The sequence below is a fragment of the Vanellus vanellus genome (genome assembly GCF_965231255.1).
Source record: "Vanellus vanellus genome assembly, chromosome: 1".
NCBI classification, from domain to species: Eukaryota; Metazoa; Chordata; class Aves; order Charadriiformes; family Charadriidae; genus Vanellus; species Vanellus vanellus.
In genome coordinates, this window is record NC_138905.1 from 27,779,490 (window position 1) to 27,796,645 (window position 17,156).

The 17,156-nt window shown below is 36.7% G+C and overlaps 1 protein-coding gene across 1 annotated transcript in view; it reads left to right on the top strand.

Annotated features, from left to right (window-relative positions):
- Positions 1-17,156, top strand: part of CTTNBP2 (cortactin binding protein 2) — a 90,375-nt gene that overhangs the window by 40,895 nt on the left and 32,324 nt on the right. Inside the window, exons 4-6 of the mRNA XM_082493267.1 lie at positions 1,209-2,871; positions 8,584-8,787; positions 14,287-14,386. Of these exons, the coding sequence (XP_082349393.1) occupies positions 1,209-2,871; positions 8,584-8,787; positions 14,287-14,386 (1,967 nt within the window). The remainder of the gene's footprint in view (positions 1-1,208; positions 2,872-8,583; positions 8,788-14,286; positions 14,387-17,156) is intronic.

Sequence of the window (17,156 nt, forward strand, 5' to 3'; positions counted from 1 at the left end):
GTATGAGGTTCAACAAGGCCAAGTGCCGGGTCCTGCTCTTGGGTCACAACAACCCCATGCAGTGCTACAGGCTTGGGGAAGAGAGGCTGGAAAGCTGCCCTCTGGAAAAAAAACTGGGGGTGTTGGTGGACAGCCAGGTGAATATGAGCCAGTAGTGTGCCCAGGTCGCCAAGAAGGCCAATAACATCCTGGCCTGTATCAGGAATAGTGTGGCCAGCAGGACTAGGGAAGTGATTGTCCCCCTGTACTTGGCACTGGTGAGGCCCCACCTCGAGTACTGTATTCAGTTTTGGGCCCCTCAATACAGAAAGACATTGAGGTGTTGGAGCGTGTCCAGAGAAGGGCAATGAAGCTGGTGAAGGGTCTCGAGCACAAGTCTCATGAGGAGCAGCTAAGGAAATTGGGTTTGTTTAGCCTGGAGAGAAAAGGAGGCTGAGGGAACACCTTATTGCTCTCCACAACTACCTGACAGGAGGTTGTAGCGAGGTGGGGGTCAGCCTCTTCTCCCAAGTAACAAGCAATAGGACAAGAGGAAATGACCTCAAGTTGCTCCAGGGGAGGTTTAGATTGGATCTTAGCAAAAATTTCTTTACTAAAAGAGTTTTTAAGCATTGGAACAGGCTGCCCAGGGAAGCAGTGGAATCACCATCCCTGGAGGTATTTGAAAGACAGGTAGATGTGGGGCTTTAGGGACATGGTTTAGTGGTGGTTTTGGCAGCGCTAGGTTAATGGTTGGACTTGATGATCTTAAAGGTCCCTTCCAACCTAGATGATTCTATGATTCTGTGGTTGTGATTAATTTCTGAGCTCAAAGTTCTTTTGCAAACCCCATCTCTTGCTTGTGTTTGGTTCCTTTACTGAGAAGAGAACTTTCTGTGATGTCTTATGTCCAATTTCTGGAGAACAGGTAGGCTTCACTCAGGAATCGCAAACATTTAATCACTTTGGGGAGTCTCTGTGTTGTCAATGGAGGAAAGTAGATGGGCTTACTTAGTTTCTGAATTGCTTTTCAGAGATGCCTATCTCCTTCTTTTGCTTGTAGAATATTCTAGGCACGTGTGTTAGCTATCACAAATTGCTTTCGTGGGGCAGACAGGTTCATTTTAGGCATTCTCTCAAAGGTTAAAATATCAATGTTAGGTTAATACTAGGTTATTTGGAAAGTCTCCATCTTGTTAATGAGAATTTTTCTTTATGCTTTCTTACAGTTGGAAATGGAAAAATCTCAGTTACAGAATCTTGAGCTGGAGCACAAAAAGCTATCCGCTCGTCTTGAAGAAGAACGTGGAAAGAATAAGCATGTAGTACTGATGCTAGTGAAAGAGTGTAAGCAGTTGTCTGGCCGAATTGTAGAGGAAGCCCAGAAACTGGAAGAAGTGATGTCAAAATTTGAAGAGGAAAAGAAAAAGGCTACTGAATTGGAGGAGTCTCTTGCAGCTGAGAAACAAAGGAGTACACAAATGGAAGCTCAAATGGAAAAGCAGCTGTCTGAGTTTGACACAGAGAGAGAGCAGCTGCGTGCCAAACTTCATAGAGAGGAAGCGCACACCAGTGACCTCAGAGAAGAGAGAGATAAAATGATCAAAATGATTGAGCAATTAAAAAAGGAGAATGAAAGTAAAGCTAATCTTTCTCTTAAAAATAAAGATAAAACTAAAGATAGGTGTCTTGTCTCTGTTTCTGTTGAAACAGAAGAGCCAAGTTCAAGAACTGTTGCCTGCCAAACAGATACTGTAGTGATGGACAGTAGCATAGAAAATGTTAAGAAGTTACCTCTGACTGTGTCTGTAAAGCCTTCTACAGTGAACCCACTAGTGTCTGGCAATACAAAAATGAATGTGTGCACCAGTGCAGCATTTGTGAAGCCTGTCATTGATAGGCAATCTTCATCCAGTGAACTTGTCCCTCCCGCAACTCCTGTTCTTACACAGAATCAAAACAGAATTGAGGAAAATGGACCAAGTACGGGCTCATCACCCGATTTACCAAGTAGCAATTCCCCTTTTTCAAATAGCACTTCCCTTTGCACCTCTACAGCACCGACTGCCACAGCTCAGAACTCCTCACTCACTTCGTCTATGCACAGTTTGCATTCACCATCTGCCAACACTACTGGGCATCCAGGCCTAAATCCACGAGTCCAAGCCGCTAGATTTAGATTTCAAGCGAACGCGAATGATCAAGACCAAAATGGAAACACAACCCAAAGCCCTCCCTCAAGGGATGTATCCCCTACTAGTCGTGACAACCTAGTTGCCAAACAGGTAGCTCGGAATACCGTTACCCAAGTCCTTTCGAGATTTACAAGCCCTCAGAGCAGCGCTCCGTCGCGGCCGGCGTCGTCGCATTCAATGGAAGTTGGCACTTACCCCCCAGTCGGTAGAACAAGTTTAAAGACCCCCAGTGTATCAAGAATTGACAGAGGAAATCCTCCACCTATTCCTCCTAAAAAACCAGGGCTTTCGCAAACCCCTTCTCCACCACACCCACAGCTTAAAGTTTTAATGGATAGTAGTCGATCCCCAAACACAAGTGCAAAAACTGACAGCAAAACAGTGACCTCACCTCTTTCAAGTTCACCACAAGGAATCAGGGTAATAAATGAGGAAATTATTTCTAAGTCCTCACCTCAGCTGCCACCAAAACCTGCTATAGATTTATCTGTGGCACCTGCAGGCTGTGCCATACCAGCCATAGCCTCATCTCAGGTGGGTGCCTGGCCTTCCCACTTCCCTGGACTGAACCAACCTGCATGTTCAGAAAATTCCTTTGTCATTCCCACCACCATTGCCTGTAGCTCCTCCATAAACCCTGTTAGTGCTTCATCCTGTAGACCATGTGATTCAGACAGCCTCCTGGTAACAGCATCAGGTAAAGGGATTGATATGCTACAAACTGTCTCCCTCTAAAATAATGTTTTGGTTTTCCTATACATCTCTTGTTTGCTTTATTTATCTTTTTACACCTTTCTCTTTTTTACTTTCTAAAAGCTGAAATTTTCATTTATATTTTTTCCACGTTCCAGGGGTATGGGAATTCTTTTGCTGATTTAGTAATGTTATAAATTAGTTTGCTTCCTCAAAGAGGTCTCCAAATTGAAGGCTTTTTTTGAAGGCAAAGAGAACTAATGTTTAAATGGGCTACAGATTATGGTATATTACAGAAACTCCTTTGCTCCTTTTTTTGGTTTGTTTTTTTTTTTAGGGGGGGGGCGGTTTTGGGTTTGGGGTTTTTTTTTTGGTGAATGCTATTATTTTGGACTTCAAAATGCTTTCTCAGTCTGAAATAAAGTTTTGAAAATTACCTCTGCTGGTGGTCTTCCATGGAGTATGCATTTCAGTGCTTTGTGAGTCTTTTAGAAAATAGGGCATAGCTGAGGTTACTGTATTCTCCTATAGCATTAGATGGTTGCACTTAAGGTATTTAATTGCCTGGATAACAGTACAGTTTCAAATATATCACGTCATACCAGTAGAATATGTTTCATTTTTATTTCCATTTTTCTATAGTTCTGGTTTTAGCTGTAGGCTTTGTTAATACTTGTGTATGGCATCTTGCAGGTTTACTTCAACAGATATTGGCATTAACAACTGTGGGATTTGATGGCTGCCTCTTAGTTTGCTGGTTTTCATATGGATGTCCTGAATTTTCCTCTTAAATTCTTATTCCTAGCTGAGTCTGATTGCCATCTCAAGTCATTAGTCTCCCAGTATTCCAGATATTCTTCAAACTTCATTTGCCTTCAGGTGCTATTAGGCTCTATAATGGTACTAAAACTTCATTTAAAAAAGTAAATCCAAGATTTTATTAACATACAACAAATTATTGGTAAAATCAGCTTCAAAGTGAATAGGTTTTGTAGGCAAGAGGCTGTCTTCCACAAATTCTATTAACATGAATTAGGCTGAATATTTCAATTAGTCTTATATTAACTGGATGGTATTTGGTAATCATTTAAGGCAGTTTTTTATTATTCTTTAAAAAAATAAATCTTCTATCATAAAAACAAAATTACCACTACTTGGCTTCATAACTCCATGTACTGTTATTGCTTTAGTTTGTGCTTTGAAGTATGAACATTTTTTCTCAGCAAAACAATCTGCCTTTTAAATAGGACTCCTCCACCAAATAGTAAATTTAGGTTTCTTATGAAATTTGTGATAGTTCTCAGAGGCTATTCTCAAATATAGGATTTTTGACAAACAGTTTTTGTTTTGTTGTTGTTGTTTTTTGTTTTGTTTTGTTTTTAAATTATGCTGGTTTATGTGTTCAGAGTGCCTTTCTTCATTTACACTCTGTTCACTTGATTTTTGAAGGGATGGAAACATTTGGGTTCATTTAGTTCCCTTATAATCCTTGCTCTGAACATTTATCACTGTTAGTACTTTGTAAGTGGCATGGATTTTTGTGAATTTCTGCAGTTGCAAATGGGAAACATACCCCATAATCTGAACTCTGCAAAACAAGATTGCTTGAACTCTAGTTAGTGGTCTGCTCTTTTGTTGTATTAATACTGAGATGTTATTTTAATACCTTTCCTGTACTGACTACAAACAGGCTCAAAGAACTTAAATAACTATCTGAAATAGTCAGGTAAATATTCAGAAGCTACTTTGTCTTTTGCCCAAACTAATGCTTATATTTTATTGCACTTATTCTCCAATCCCGTTTTATTTATCTTATTTTTTGAAAAAAAGAACCTTATCTATTTTGGCCAAGTGTTCTGGAAAACTGCATAACTAAAAAAACTTTGAGCAACAGATGTTATGCAAGTATGGAAAGACCTTTCCTTCCAAATTTTATACTGAGAACAAAAAAGAAATAGATTTTATACATATATATGGAAATAGACTTTGTCTTAGAAAATAAAAGATAAACCAAATTTAATAACCCTGTTTTCAGTAAGATAACATGGTCAGTAATGCCTGAATTTGTCACTTATTCACTTTCTTTTTTCATTTTCTTTTTTAAGTATGACTTTTGTTGAGGTTAACAACATCTAACAAACTACAAATACTACTGAAACCTCCTTCCCATATCTGCATTTTCATGCCGTCTAGGCACAGATTCAGTTTGTTTTATTAAGGTTCTGGTTGATTTTAATCTGTTTTATTTACTTTTTTTAGAAAATGTTTAGAATTTCAATTTTACTTTCAGTTAAAGCAGAGCATGGTGAAATCTTATTCATATTTTATTGTATAGCAAGTATTGAGCTTCAATCAGAATTTGTTAATATTTTTAACAGCATTGCAAATTAGTGTATTAAAGCCATTGAAATGATTCTCTATTTTTATATTTTTTGTTTGTCAATAAAGTCATGTTTCTTTCTTATTACTGTGGAGTCAGAAGAATTGATAATAGCCTAATCACTAAAGTATTCTCTTTATTAATTTTAAAACAGTTTCCTAGTTAGCTTAGATCGCTTTAAGAACATAGGAACAGCCTGCTTTTCTGTAGGGGAGTGTCTTGGTTCTGAAAAGAGCAACTATTAAGAGCACTGATTGTTTCAGTTACACGTTCTGCTAAATTAAGGTGACGATACCTTCTTTTAGAGACGGAGCATTGTGCTGCATGTTGCTCTTTTCATCCCTGGTAGGAAAAGACACCGTCTTCTGTCATTAATGTTGAACAGACTGCACGTAGAGAAATTACAATGAACATTTATGGCCTGATTCAAAATCTGCAACAGTGCTTTCATTAACTTCAGCAGCCTTTGAACTGGTGCCAGAATGCTTCTGCTCTGTTTGGACTTCTACATTTCAATGGCTGTAAGACTTCGAAATGGAAACAAAAGTAGGCAGTTGGATTTTCATACCCCTGGGATTTCTGCTTTCACTTTCTTCTTGGTTTTGCGCTTTTTATGTCACTCTTCAATGAACTATGGTTTTTATTTTGCTCATTTCTATAATGATTGATTTATTCTCTCTATACAATTGGCTTCAAAGATAAAAGTGGGGGGTGAGAGACTGATCTGGGCTCTGAAATTAACCATCTCACATTCTGAAGCTGATGCCAGAAGCTGTTTTTGTCTATCCCTCTGCCCTTCATCACTGCATGTCCTACAAGCTTTCACAGATGCTTCACATTTCCTAACTTTTTGCATCTGTAATGGTGTACCTAATTTATTGGTATTTTCTAACATTAGTGTGTTTTGTTGGATGAATTTAGCTTTATCATATTGCTTTACATTGATAGGAGAAGCTAAAGTTATGTTTATGTTATTACCTGGTTTTTGTATCTTTTTCAGTAGAAGGTTTTCATCTAATGATACCCTAAAATAATGAATTTCATCACTGAATTAGAACAACATATTTTTAATTTCAAGGAGTTGAAATAAAGTTTAGATATGACATAAGGCACAAAAAGAATTTCCTTTTATTTGGCATTTCTTTTAATGATGCTTTAAAAAAAATAACAAAAAACTTGCACTATTTTCAATAAGGAACGGAACCCAGAAATACTATTCATATTACAAAACTGCTTGGCAAAGTGAACTTCATGCTTAAAGCTTAGTGTCAGGCTTCCCAAATTTCCCCAAATAATTCCAGCATAACTTGGACAAAGAACGTTAGCATCTGGAGTGCCACCCGAGCAATGTCCACTATCAGTTAAGTACCATGGCAAGACAGTAAAAACTACACAGGTATGATTTTAAAAACATTGATGTATACAGCAACAGCTTAAGCACTGTTAGTTTCAAAGAATAACAAAAAGTTGGAAAAATAAAAACACTTTTATAATGGAAAGGAAGAACAAAAGTTATTCTTCAGACCTTTGGGGATTTTGTAAGAGTTAACTGTTCTCCAATATTGGAAATGGAAACAAATATTTTTTTACCACTTAAAGGATGCAGTTTACTTTGTATATTGCTTTTTTTTTTTTTTGCAAACTTCAGAAAACCCTCAAAAATCCTCTGATTAAAATTTTTTGAGAAAAAAAATAGTAAAAATATTAGTAGTCAGAAGGCAGCTTCAAAATTGAAGTTATATGAAAATAGATGGATTTAACTTTGAAGTTTATCATCAGTTTAAAGTTGGATTTGTAAGATACTTCATAGCTGTAGTGATGACTTCTTCCAGTCAATATCAAATAAATAAGTTGAATAATAAGCTAACATGAAAATACTGCAAATACGTTTCCTTTACATACTAAACTAGTAAACTTAATTTGAAATGACAGATTTAGATTACTTTAGAAACAAATATGAAAATACTTCAAGCATTTTTGTTGTTGTTGTTTTGAACTGGGATTAAACTATGTGTTCTTCATTGTGGCTGCCCGGATAATGGATCCTTGTGTAAGTCTGGACCTTAATTAAAATTTGTCCAGATCTTGCAAGGTTCCCACATCTATTGCTTCTATAAAATTCTATCGGGAACTTCTATATTGAATTTTGGTTTTCCAAAATGCATAGCAGATCATCCTAGCATGGGAGAGCTACTGCCATGTGCTTTTTCTGGTTCTAGGTATTGGAGGTTGGATAGCACTTCATCAGCTTGATGGAGCTGGAGGTAATGCCCTGCAGCTCCTCTTCAGTCTTGGGTGTTGCAGAACCACAGTAAAAGCTGTGTAAACTTACTTTGTATTGTCAAATTTCAGCTTCATACAATAGCTTATGTGGGGCTACAGAATACAAAGTGACAAATATAATGCAGATTTTCTACAGGTAACAGTGAAAATAAGAAAAAAAATTTTTTTCTCCTGTTTTCTCTTGCAGTCCTTGATCAAGGAAGAATGCACAAAATTTTCTATGCTTTATGCCGCAAACTTCATATTCTTAACAAACTCCCTACTAAAGCTGATAAGTAATGAACAGAAGATTTAACCAAGATAGCTCCTAAGCTTTCAAAGCTTTGAATCAAATATTATTTTTTAATGAGGTGACCTGAAAGTTTTCACTCGTAAATTTTGTATACCTGTTATTCATTTACACTGGAGCATTTTATAATATATGGTTTAAGTATTGCTGAGTAAAAGGAACACTACATTAGGGTACAGTTCAATAATAAATATATTTATTTCTGTATTATTTGTGTAAATTATGTCTACATTTTTTTGCAAACTTATTGAAAGGCACCTACAGTTATTAAGGGCTCTCGTGCGATTTATCTGTGTTAACTGCAGGTGAGATAAATACTCAAGTTTGCACTTAGACTGTAAAGGAGGATGACATTTCGTAAGAAAATAAGTATTTTGTTTTGGAAGCCTTTCTTTAGATACTTTAAAAAACTTCCCCAGCACATTAGCATTTAAATTAAAACTTGTATAAAACTTTCAGTACTTTCTGAATTTTAATAATATAATTTTTTTGAGACGTCCAGCTGCCACTACAGTTCATAGTAAGTTTCATGTTAACCTTTTGTAATGAAGTCCTGTTCGTTTGCATTAACAACTGTCATCCGTGTACGCAGTTTTTATTCTTCAGAATACCTTCTGATTTGTAGAGAAAGCATCATCACAAAACTTGTCTAAACTAACGAATCCTGTCATTTTGAAGATCCTTTTTAATTTTTAAAAGAACACAGAAAATGCAGAGCTTTATTTATGTGTCTTCCATCTCACTTCTGTTGCTTTAACTCACAGGCTGGTCTTCCTCCCTAACCCCTTTGTTAACAAGTGGTGGTCCTGTCCCCCTGGGTGGCAGGCCCACCCTTCTTCACCAAGCTGCTGCCCAGGGAAATGTCACTTTATTATCAATGCTGCTTAATGAAGAAGGACTGGACATTAATTACTCTTGTGAAGATGGCTATTCTGCCTTGTATTCTGCTGCTACAAACGGACATACAGGTAACTGATTCTAAGTTTTGTTACAGCATTCAAGTGAAATAGTGGCAGCTCATTTCATAAGCTTTATATACTAAATTAGGACAAATGCATGTTTTTTAAAATTGTGAAATTGGAACTGAGATATATAGATTATATGATAAAAGTCATAGTATAACCTATATATAAGCAATACTTCGGGAGACAGAATTTTGGAATACAGAAAGCATTCCTGCTTATGTAACATTCTGCGGGAACATCCATTCTAATTCTCCACTCCCTTCCTATAAAAAGCCACCAGATATCATCACCCCGTGATCTATGACAAACTAAAAATCTTTTGTAGCAAAGGCAACTTGAAAGAAAGAACTTTCCTCTACAGGGAGTAAGCAGGAAAGAATAGGTCATCACCAGTGTTTTGATCTTCTGCAGCAGCAGTGGAAATGATGGAAGATGGTTTCAGAATAGTGTGTTACTTGGGAAATAAAATGAACTGTCTATATTTTTCAGCTCGATGAAATAGCCTTAGTTTGTTCTCTAGGCTCTATTGAGATAGTTAACATTTTTCTTTTTTTTTTTCCCCACAACCCCAACCTTCAGTCTCGAGGAGGTAACATCGCCAAACCTTTCAACAGTTAGTCTTCATATTTTATGAATATGTTTATAAAAGGAGGCAAATATATTAGTAACAGATAGGAATTTCATGAATACAAATTCTAAATGATAATTTTCATACTGTTCATGAACAGCAGCTTCCTTTAAAATTCCGGTATGTTACTGTAGTTTTTTTCTGCTGTAAAAATGTCCTAGATTCTTATATTGCAAATAATATCATTATGCTGTTTTGGATACTAAAGATGAAATCCACCAATACCAATGACAAAAATTCCAGTTATCTTCAGTAAAGTCAAGATTTTGTTTCACAGTAAAAGGTGGAACATAGTGCCTTTAAAGCCACTGCTTTCAAGAGTACTTTGTGATTTTATTTAACGATATATTTGTCAGTGACACAGTTAGAAAACCCCATCCAGTGGTCAAAATAGTATTTAGTGAGACTATTCCATTATTCTCAAGTATTTTAAAATCAAAGTGAAGTTAGGATCTAAAATCCGTAGCTAGGGAGATAGTGTGCATTTTTTTCTGAAACATTCAGGGTTAATTTTGCTATCGAGCATCAGGATAGGAGGAATTTTCCCTTTGTTTGGAATGGTATATTTTGTCTTTGCGTGCTAGGTGCTAAGGTTTACTTCATAGGAACATCTGGGCCTTTTCATCTGACAGATTCTTTGCTGTTGCCAAGACCCTTAAAATATTAGAAAAGTCCTCTATTTTATTTTCTTCCTTTGGCACTTTTCTTTTCTTTTCTTTTTATTTTTTTCTTTTTTTCTCTTTTTTCTTTTTTTTCCTTTTTCTTTTTTCAACTTTTTATCTTCAGTATTAAGACTCCAAGTTTATTCTATTGTGGGGATTTCTTTTTCCCCTCTCACTGAATGGATGTTCTGTGGATTGTTCTAGGCTTATGTCCATTTATCATTGCTGGTGTTTGTGGAAGATCGTAATTGACCTAGTTCTCCTTTACTCATTTTGTATTCCTAAAATGTTTCAAAGTGAATGCCCTGATTTTCAGTTACAATTACTGAGCAGCTTTTACTGACAGCAAAGGCAATTTGGTTTCTTGTTTTATTGTCAAAATTTCAAATAAGAGAGACGCTTGGCAGAAGTACGAAAACACAGTAATAAAAACAAACGTGTATATGCATCCTGTAATTGTTTATATCTTTTAGTTTTAAAGATAAAAAATATATTACCAATGTTTTAGTATTGCACTTCTATTTATAATTGACAGAATGTGAAAACCACTTTGTTGTACAAATCATCCCATTTTAGTGACTAAATGGATAGTACGAAATCTGGATGAGAGAATCACACAGCAGCAGTATTGATGTCTCCTTAATAAATTATATGAAAATTGAGTGTAGTAGATTTATAATATTTTTGGAGAAAGGTTTTTGTGCTTAACTTTAATATGTAATCCTTTCTTTGTTACTTGCAGTTTGTTCCCAAGTGCATGGATAGATGCAGCTCTTCAAAGTAGAAACTTTTAAAAACAAATTTATGTAAAAATACTTAGGCCTAAGAAAGGAAGTATAAGAATGAATCTCTTATTTTAAAAAGTCTTTTTAAATAGCTTTTTTTAACTAACCAGGTGGAAAGAAATGACACTGATTTTAAGGAGGATAAAGTATTTATTGTACACATTTTTTCATTGCATTGAGTAGGATTGTCAATGGTAAGTTGCTGTCTTTTGGCTGTTTTTTTAGCATCGTAGAATCATTTAGGTTGGAAAATACCTTTAAGATCTTTGAGTCCATCTGTAAGACTTAACACATAAGCTTACCCCAGTGGGTGATCACACCACGATTTAATTTACTGAAAATACTTTCAACCAGGAGTTAGTGACTTGGTAGATTTAGAGATTTCCAGGACCCTTTGTTTCTTCTAAGTCAACTAACCAGATTTTCCCGTTTCTCCTGGGAAATGGTTGGCCAGGAGAACAGAGTAGCTCTAGACTTGTTAAGAGCCAGCATAGTGAGTACGTCCCTTCAGAACTAAACACTGTGTTGTAGAGAGTCTGGGAAGAGCGGAAAGTGAATGATTTCAGATTTTCAGTGAAGAAATAAGAGAGAGATGTGTAGATAACTAGAGAAAGGTAGAACACGCTGCAACCAGCATGGTGGCATCAGCTGTTACGTGCTCTCAGCCCAGCCTGTAGAGAAAATTGAGTTAGGCAAGAAAAGAGAGCACTCAAATATTCTTTCCTAATCTGTCCTATCTGCAAAATGTGTAGCCTTCCTGTTCGTAAACAGTTGCCTTTTGAGAGCTGCAGCTGAGGGGTTTTGCAGCACATGAAGCTCATAGGAGCTGCTTTGTTTCCTGCACATACTGTCCCCGATTCTGCAGGTCTAAGAGGGAGAACTTCACCCTAAAAATATACGCTAAATACTTTTTTTGTGTTTGAATGGGCACGAGGAAACTGTTTATTTGATGATTTAACCACTGTATTGGGATAGCTGAACAGATTGTTTTGTCAGGCCATCTTGGTTTGATCCATTAACAAAGCAGGAGCTGCTTCAGTCTATTATGCACTTGATAACATGTACAGTAGTTCACTTAGCTAATACATCTGTGTATCTGTATTGCATTGCCAATCCTGACCGTTCTCTGCCACACGTGAGGTGGTTGAGAAAGAGAAAATGGAATAATAAGAGTTCCGGAAACCGAGACGTGAAGAGAATAATCATAATAATATCTTTTGGAGTCACCTACTTGCTAATCATATGCATTTATGGTATAATCGATTCTCTTCTATCCTGAGTACTTGGAGGCTGTGGCACCCTGATTGATAGGAAAAACTGGAATGATGTGGGAAGTAGAAGGGAGTGAGGTGCAGAGACATACAGCTACATGGAGTCAGCTCTGCCGAGCCACTGGATGTATCTGCATGGTGTTTCCCAGCACTCTGGAAGATCTAACTACCCAGCTGTGGTGGAGAGCAGTAAAGTCTCCAGGTGTTTGTGCTGATACGCTTCCATGTTTTGCTTTTGCTTTGACCAAAACCTTTAAATGAGTGATAACATCGATGTCTGTCTTGTGCCTGCCCTTCCTCCCAGTCACCTCTACTGCTGATTACTTCAGTGGCAGACAGCAATGAACCGGCATTAATGAGCCTGGACTGACCCAAATTACCCTTCTCCAAATCCCAATCAAAAGTCCATCCAGAGGATCCAGGCTTCTTGGAGATTATTGCTCTTTTATTTGATAGGCCACCAGAACAAGTCATGTAGAGCTTACTAGCTCTCATGGTATGCCTTATTAAAGTAGCTGTATTTCCTTGTGCTTGCACCTGTCCCTGAGAATAAACAGATCTTTTCAGCGATCTTCATCAGAAACAGTATTTTCATATACATAAGCTACCACCGGAATGATCTGCCAATCAATAATTGTGAGTTAACCATACCTTTCTAGGAATGTGGTCTAGTTCTGTGTGTTCTTCATGGCTTTTGCATGGCTAACATATGCTTTATGAAGAAACCAAACAGTATTCTAGCCAAATACTTGAAACTACTAGAAGAAATTTTTTTTCAACATCCTTCCTAAACTTCAGAAGTATTTTAGGATATCAGGCAGGAATCTGTATTTTCAAGTTAATTGTTTAATATAAAACAGGGATTGACAATGGAAAGAGGAAAAGAAATTATGTCGTTGTTAGCAGAGTATTCTGTTATGAAGTGATTGAAAATATAATTTGACTTTAATTGGTATTATATTATAAGGGGAAATACTAGGTAAGTTAGTGAACTGAGAGCTTCTTTATGACTTAAAGGAATTATTACAGATGAAGTCCTGGTAGCTTATCCTGACAACAAACTTTTAAAAAAAAAAACAAAAACAAAACCAAAACCCAGTCATTTCAGATCAGATTACTTATTTAATAATTAAAGAATCTGTTTTAAAATCTTATTTATTAATGTTAAATTACTTATTCAATCAACTCCAAAACATCTGTATTAATATTTGAAACAGTTGTAACAGCATTAAATACGTTTAGGAATGGTTTAGATCAGTCAGATTTATAAGTAATTCTAAATATGTGTTGGTGGTATCTAGAGATAAGCTTCACTAGCAAAGCTTGGCTCCAGGATCTTACCCAGTGCTGGAACAGAGTGCATTAAGCTTGCTCAGAAATCGGATCAGGAGTTTATAATTGGTGTTCTAGCTGAGCTTATTTTCAAAGTAGTAGTTTCAAGTACAAAAGACTTGGTTTATTTTGGTCTAGAACCAATTTCAAGAATATAGAGCAGATTAAATATTTTCTTCAAACTTAATTGCATCAAATAACATTCCAATTTGTGGATGAGAACCAGTCTAATTGCTATGTAATTAATTATCTTAATTTAGCTGTAGGATGCTGGAATTAGGCTGGTACTATTTTTACCGTGTCATTTTGGAAATACATGAATGGGAATGGTTTGGGGAGGTTTGAGTTTGTCAGTTTATCTTATTTGTCATTGCAATCCCACATCAAAGTGTCCTGAAACAAGACTGGCCAGCCTGTTGTTTGGGTTACGTGTAGCTTGTGAGCATCTCCCCTGTGGCTAACGTATATGGGATGTGTCACGTGACTGCCAGTGGGACTGTGCTCCCTTTAGGGGCTGCTGGATGATTTGAATTCCCCACTTTGAGGTAAATTGGATAACACTGTGGGACTTGCCAGCAATGGGCATGTATTTGGATCCCAGTAGAACCCAACCCTAACCCTTTTTGCAAAAGAGTGGTGGTACTCCCCGGGAGTTAATTTTCATCTCTCTCCTGCAAACTACTTCCTGAGCGTCTACTTCACTAAGGTGTGTGATGTATAGTCAAAAACACTGGCTGCTGTTGCCCCTTGAGTGAGTTTTAACCTTTGGTAGTTTTAACCACTTGTTCTTGTTGCATCAGTCTATGTTTGTGCTCAATTTGTAGATTGTGTGAGATTGCTGCTGACTGCAGGAGCACAAGTTGATGCTGCTGATAAAAATGGCTTTACACCCTTGTGTTCAGCAGTTGCTCAGGGACATGTCAAGTAAGTGAAGTCTTAAGATTTTGCCCGTCAGCTTTTACTCAATTTTGTATTCTCTTTACATTATATTATATACCTTTTTCATTGCATTACTGTTGCATTCTTAGGTATAAATGCGTTTAACTATCGTTTATTGAAAGCATCTACTGAAACTCATATTCATTTGCCATTCCGTTTTTAATATTTTCCATTTGCTTTGTTTCCAACTGCAGCTCTTAAGGTTGCTAAACATGTATTCTTAGTAACCGCAATATGATACTGATCTACATGGGCGTCATACCTTTGAATTTCCTGATTTTCTTTGAGTTGTCTGCCATAATACAGGATTATCAGAGGAAGGAGGAAAGAAATTATTTTTGCACCGATTTTTTGAAGCATAGATAACTATGAATATCATATTCAGAGATAAAAGAACATTTATCTGAGTATTCTCCTGGGTGATATAGGATCAAATACTTTAAACAACAAAACAGGTTTTTTTAAGGTTTAAGTGTTTTGTATCAGTAACTTCGAAACACAGAAAATTATGTGAGTCAAGGAATATTTCTAAGAACATTCTTCAAAATGTAGTTACCATAAATTCATTTTTTATGCTCCTAATTTTATAAAGACTGGTATTTTATGACAGCATGATTGGAAAATTCTGTTGTCTTTTTATACTGAGAACCAGTACACAACAATTAATCTAGATGTTTGGTTTTTTCCTCCCTTTTCCTCCCTTCATCAGAGGAGCTGAAGGCTGATGTTGTGTTTACACTCTGCAGCTTTACTCTGTATCACAGAGTCATAGGAAATAGAACTGAAAGTTGGAAGCAACCACCAGATAACCTTTTCCAGAACATCCTTATCCAGATAAAACTATTTTACAAATGCAAAAATTCTTAAACTGCATGGCTAGAAATCTTTATTACAGACTTTACCTTTGTTTTATGTGTCTTTGGTTTTGTTTATCTTTCAGTTTTAAGGATTTTACTCCAATACAGTAACATATAAGGGTCAGAGTCCTTGAATGTTGTTACACTGTGATAGGCCCTGATCCAACAATGAGGAAAAGTGAGATCCCTGTCCTCCTTGCAGTCTTCCATGAGTTTATGAGGATCATCAGAGATTTTTGCCACTTCTTAGAGGACTTCAAGGTTATCAACTAACGGGAAGCTGTGCTGGTTTTGGCTGTGGTAGCGTTAATTTTCTTCATAGTAGCTAACAAGGGGCTACAGTTCGGATTTGTGCTGGAAACAGTGTTGATAATCCCAACTTTTTGTGTCCCCCCCAACCTACTCACTGGTGAAGTGGTATGAAGAGCAGAAAAGGCCTTGACTCTGTGTAAGCACTGCTCAGCAATAACTAAAACTTCCCTGTACTATCAACACTGTTTCCAGTACAAATCCAAAACATAGCCCCATATGAGCTACTATGAAGAAAATTAACTCTACCACAGCCAAAAGCAGTATATTCTCCACCCTCCTCTTTTTTTTTTTTTTTTTTTTTTTTTTTTTTTGAGTTCAAGTTTAATAAGTAAAGCAAAAGCCATGCATGCAAGCAAAGCAAAACAAGGAATTCATTTGCTACTTCCCATTGGCAGGCAAGTGTTCAGCCATCTCCAGGAAAGCAGGGCTTCATCATGGCTACTTCCCTTAGGTACTGGATACCTGTCTCCATGGTGGTCGGCTTGCCTAGGTGACATCTTTTACTGGAAGTCTTAATCCAGAGGTAGCAGAATCTCACTAGGTGTTTTGAGAACAGAAATACATATCTAGTTAAATGTTTCAGTGTTTTACATAAAATCTGTAAAAATTACATGTGACTTGACAAGACAAACTGAAAACACACTGTTCATATTCTCTCACTAAAATAAATATCTTAGACTTTATTTAAATAGGAAGCTATTTATTTCTGTGACTTATCCTCACAACACTTTGCTACACATCATCTGCTCTGTTACGATATTGCAGGCTTTATATTCTTTTTCCCTTAGAGTTACTTACGTAGTATGATATCCCTAAACACTTTTCTTGCTTTCAATTTTTTTAGATGCTAAACATGAACCGAATTGTAAAAGTGAGCATGTAATAATAACAGGGCCAGCCAAAAATATCAGACTACGAATGCTTCAGGCTGTTTGATTTGTTGATCACTTCAAAGTTTTAGCTTAGAAAGATTCCGTAATAGGCAGAATTTGGGGCAATAGTACAGTCTGTCCCCTTGAAAGTGTTGTGTTTCGTAGTCCGTGTTACTTGTACTACAGCACAAGTTACTGGGGTTAATGACAGCACTAAACTACTATCAATTACACAGTACTTGTCTGTGACAGATTCACTAGCCAGTCCCCTGTGACACATCAGTTAACCTTATTCCTGAACTAGCACAATACTGTTGTTCCAGATCCAGTTACAGAGTCAGAAAGAAATTGTAGGTTTTTTAGGGCTGTTCAGTAATATCACTGATTCAGAAAATGCTTTTTGGAGAAACTTTCAAAATCATTTCCCACATGGTCCAGGCCAGGCTGACCTTACCTGACGTTGAGGTGGAAAGACAATGTAGCATTTCCAGAGTCATTGAATCCGATGCAAAATAACAACACAGATATTTTTATCATAGCAGACGTGACTCAATCTGCAGTTGCTTTATGGATATGTCTTGTTATGAGGCCATCTTAAGATGACTTTTGTGACTGTACGGTTAGGATACACGTTCAACATTTCATAAAGTAGAGCATTACTTTTATCTGTATTTTTTCTCTTCTTTTTAGCATTTTTGAGAAAGTGCAGCTAAG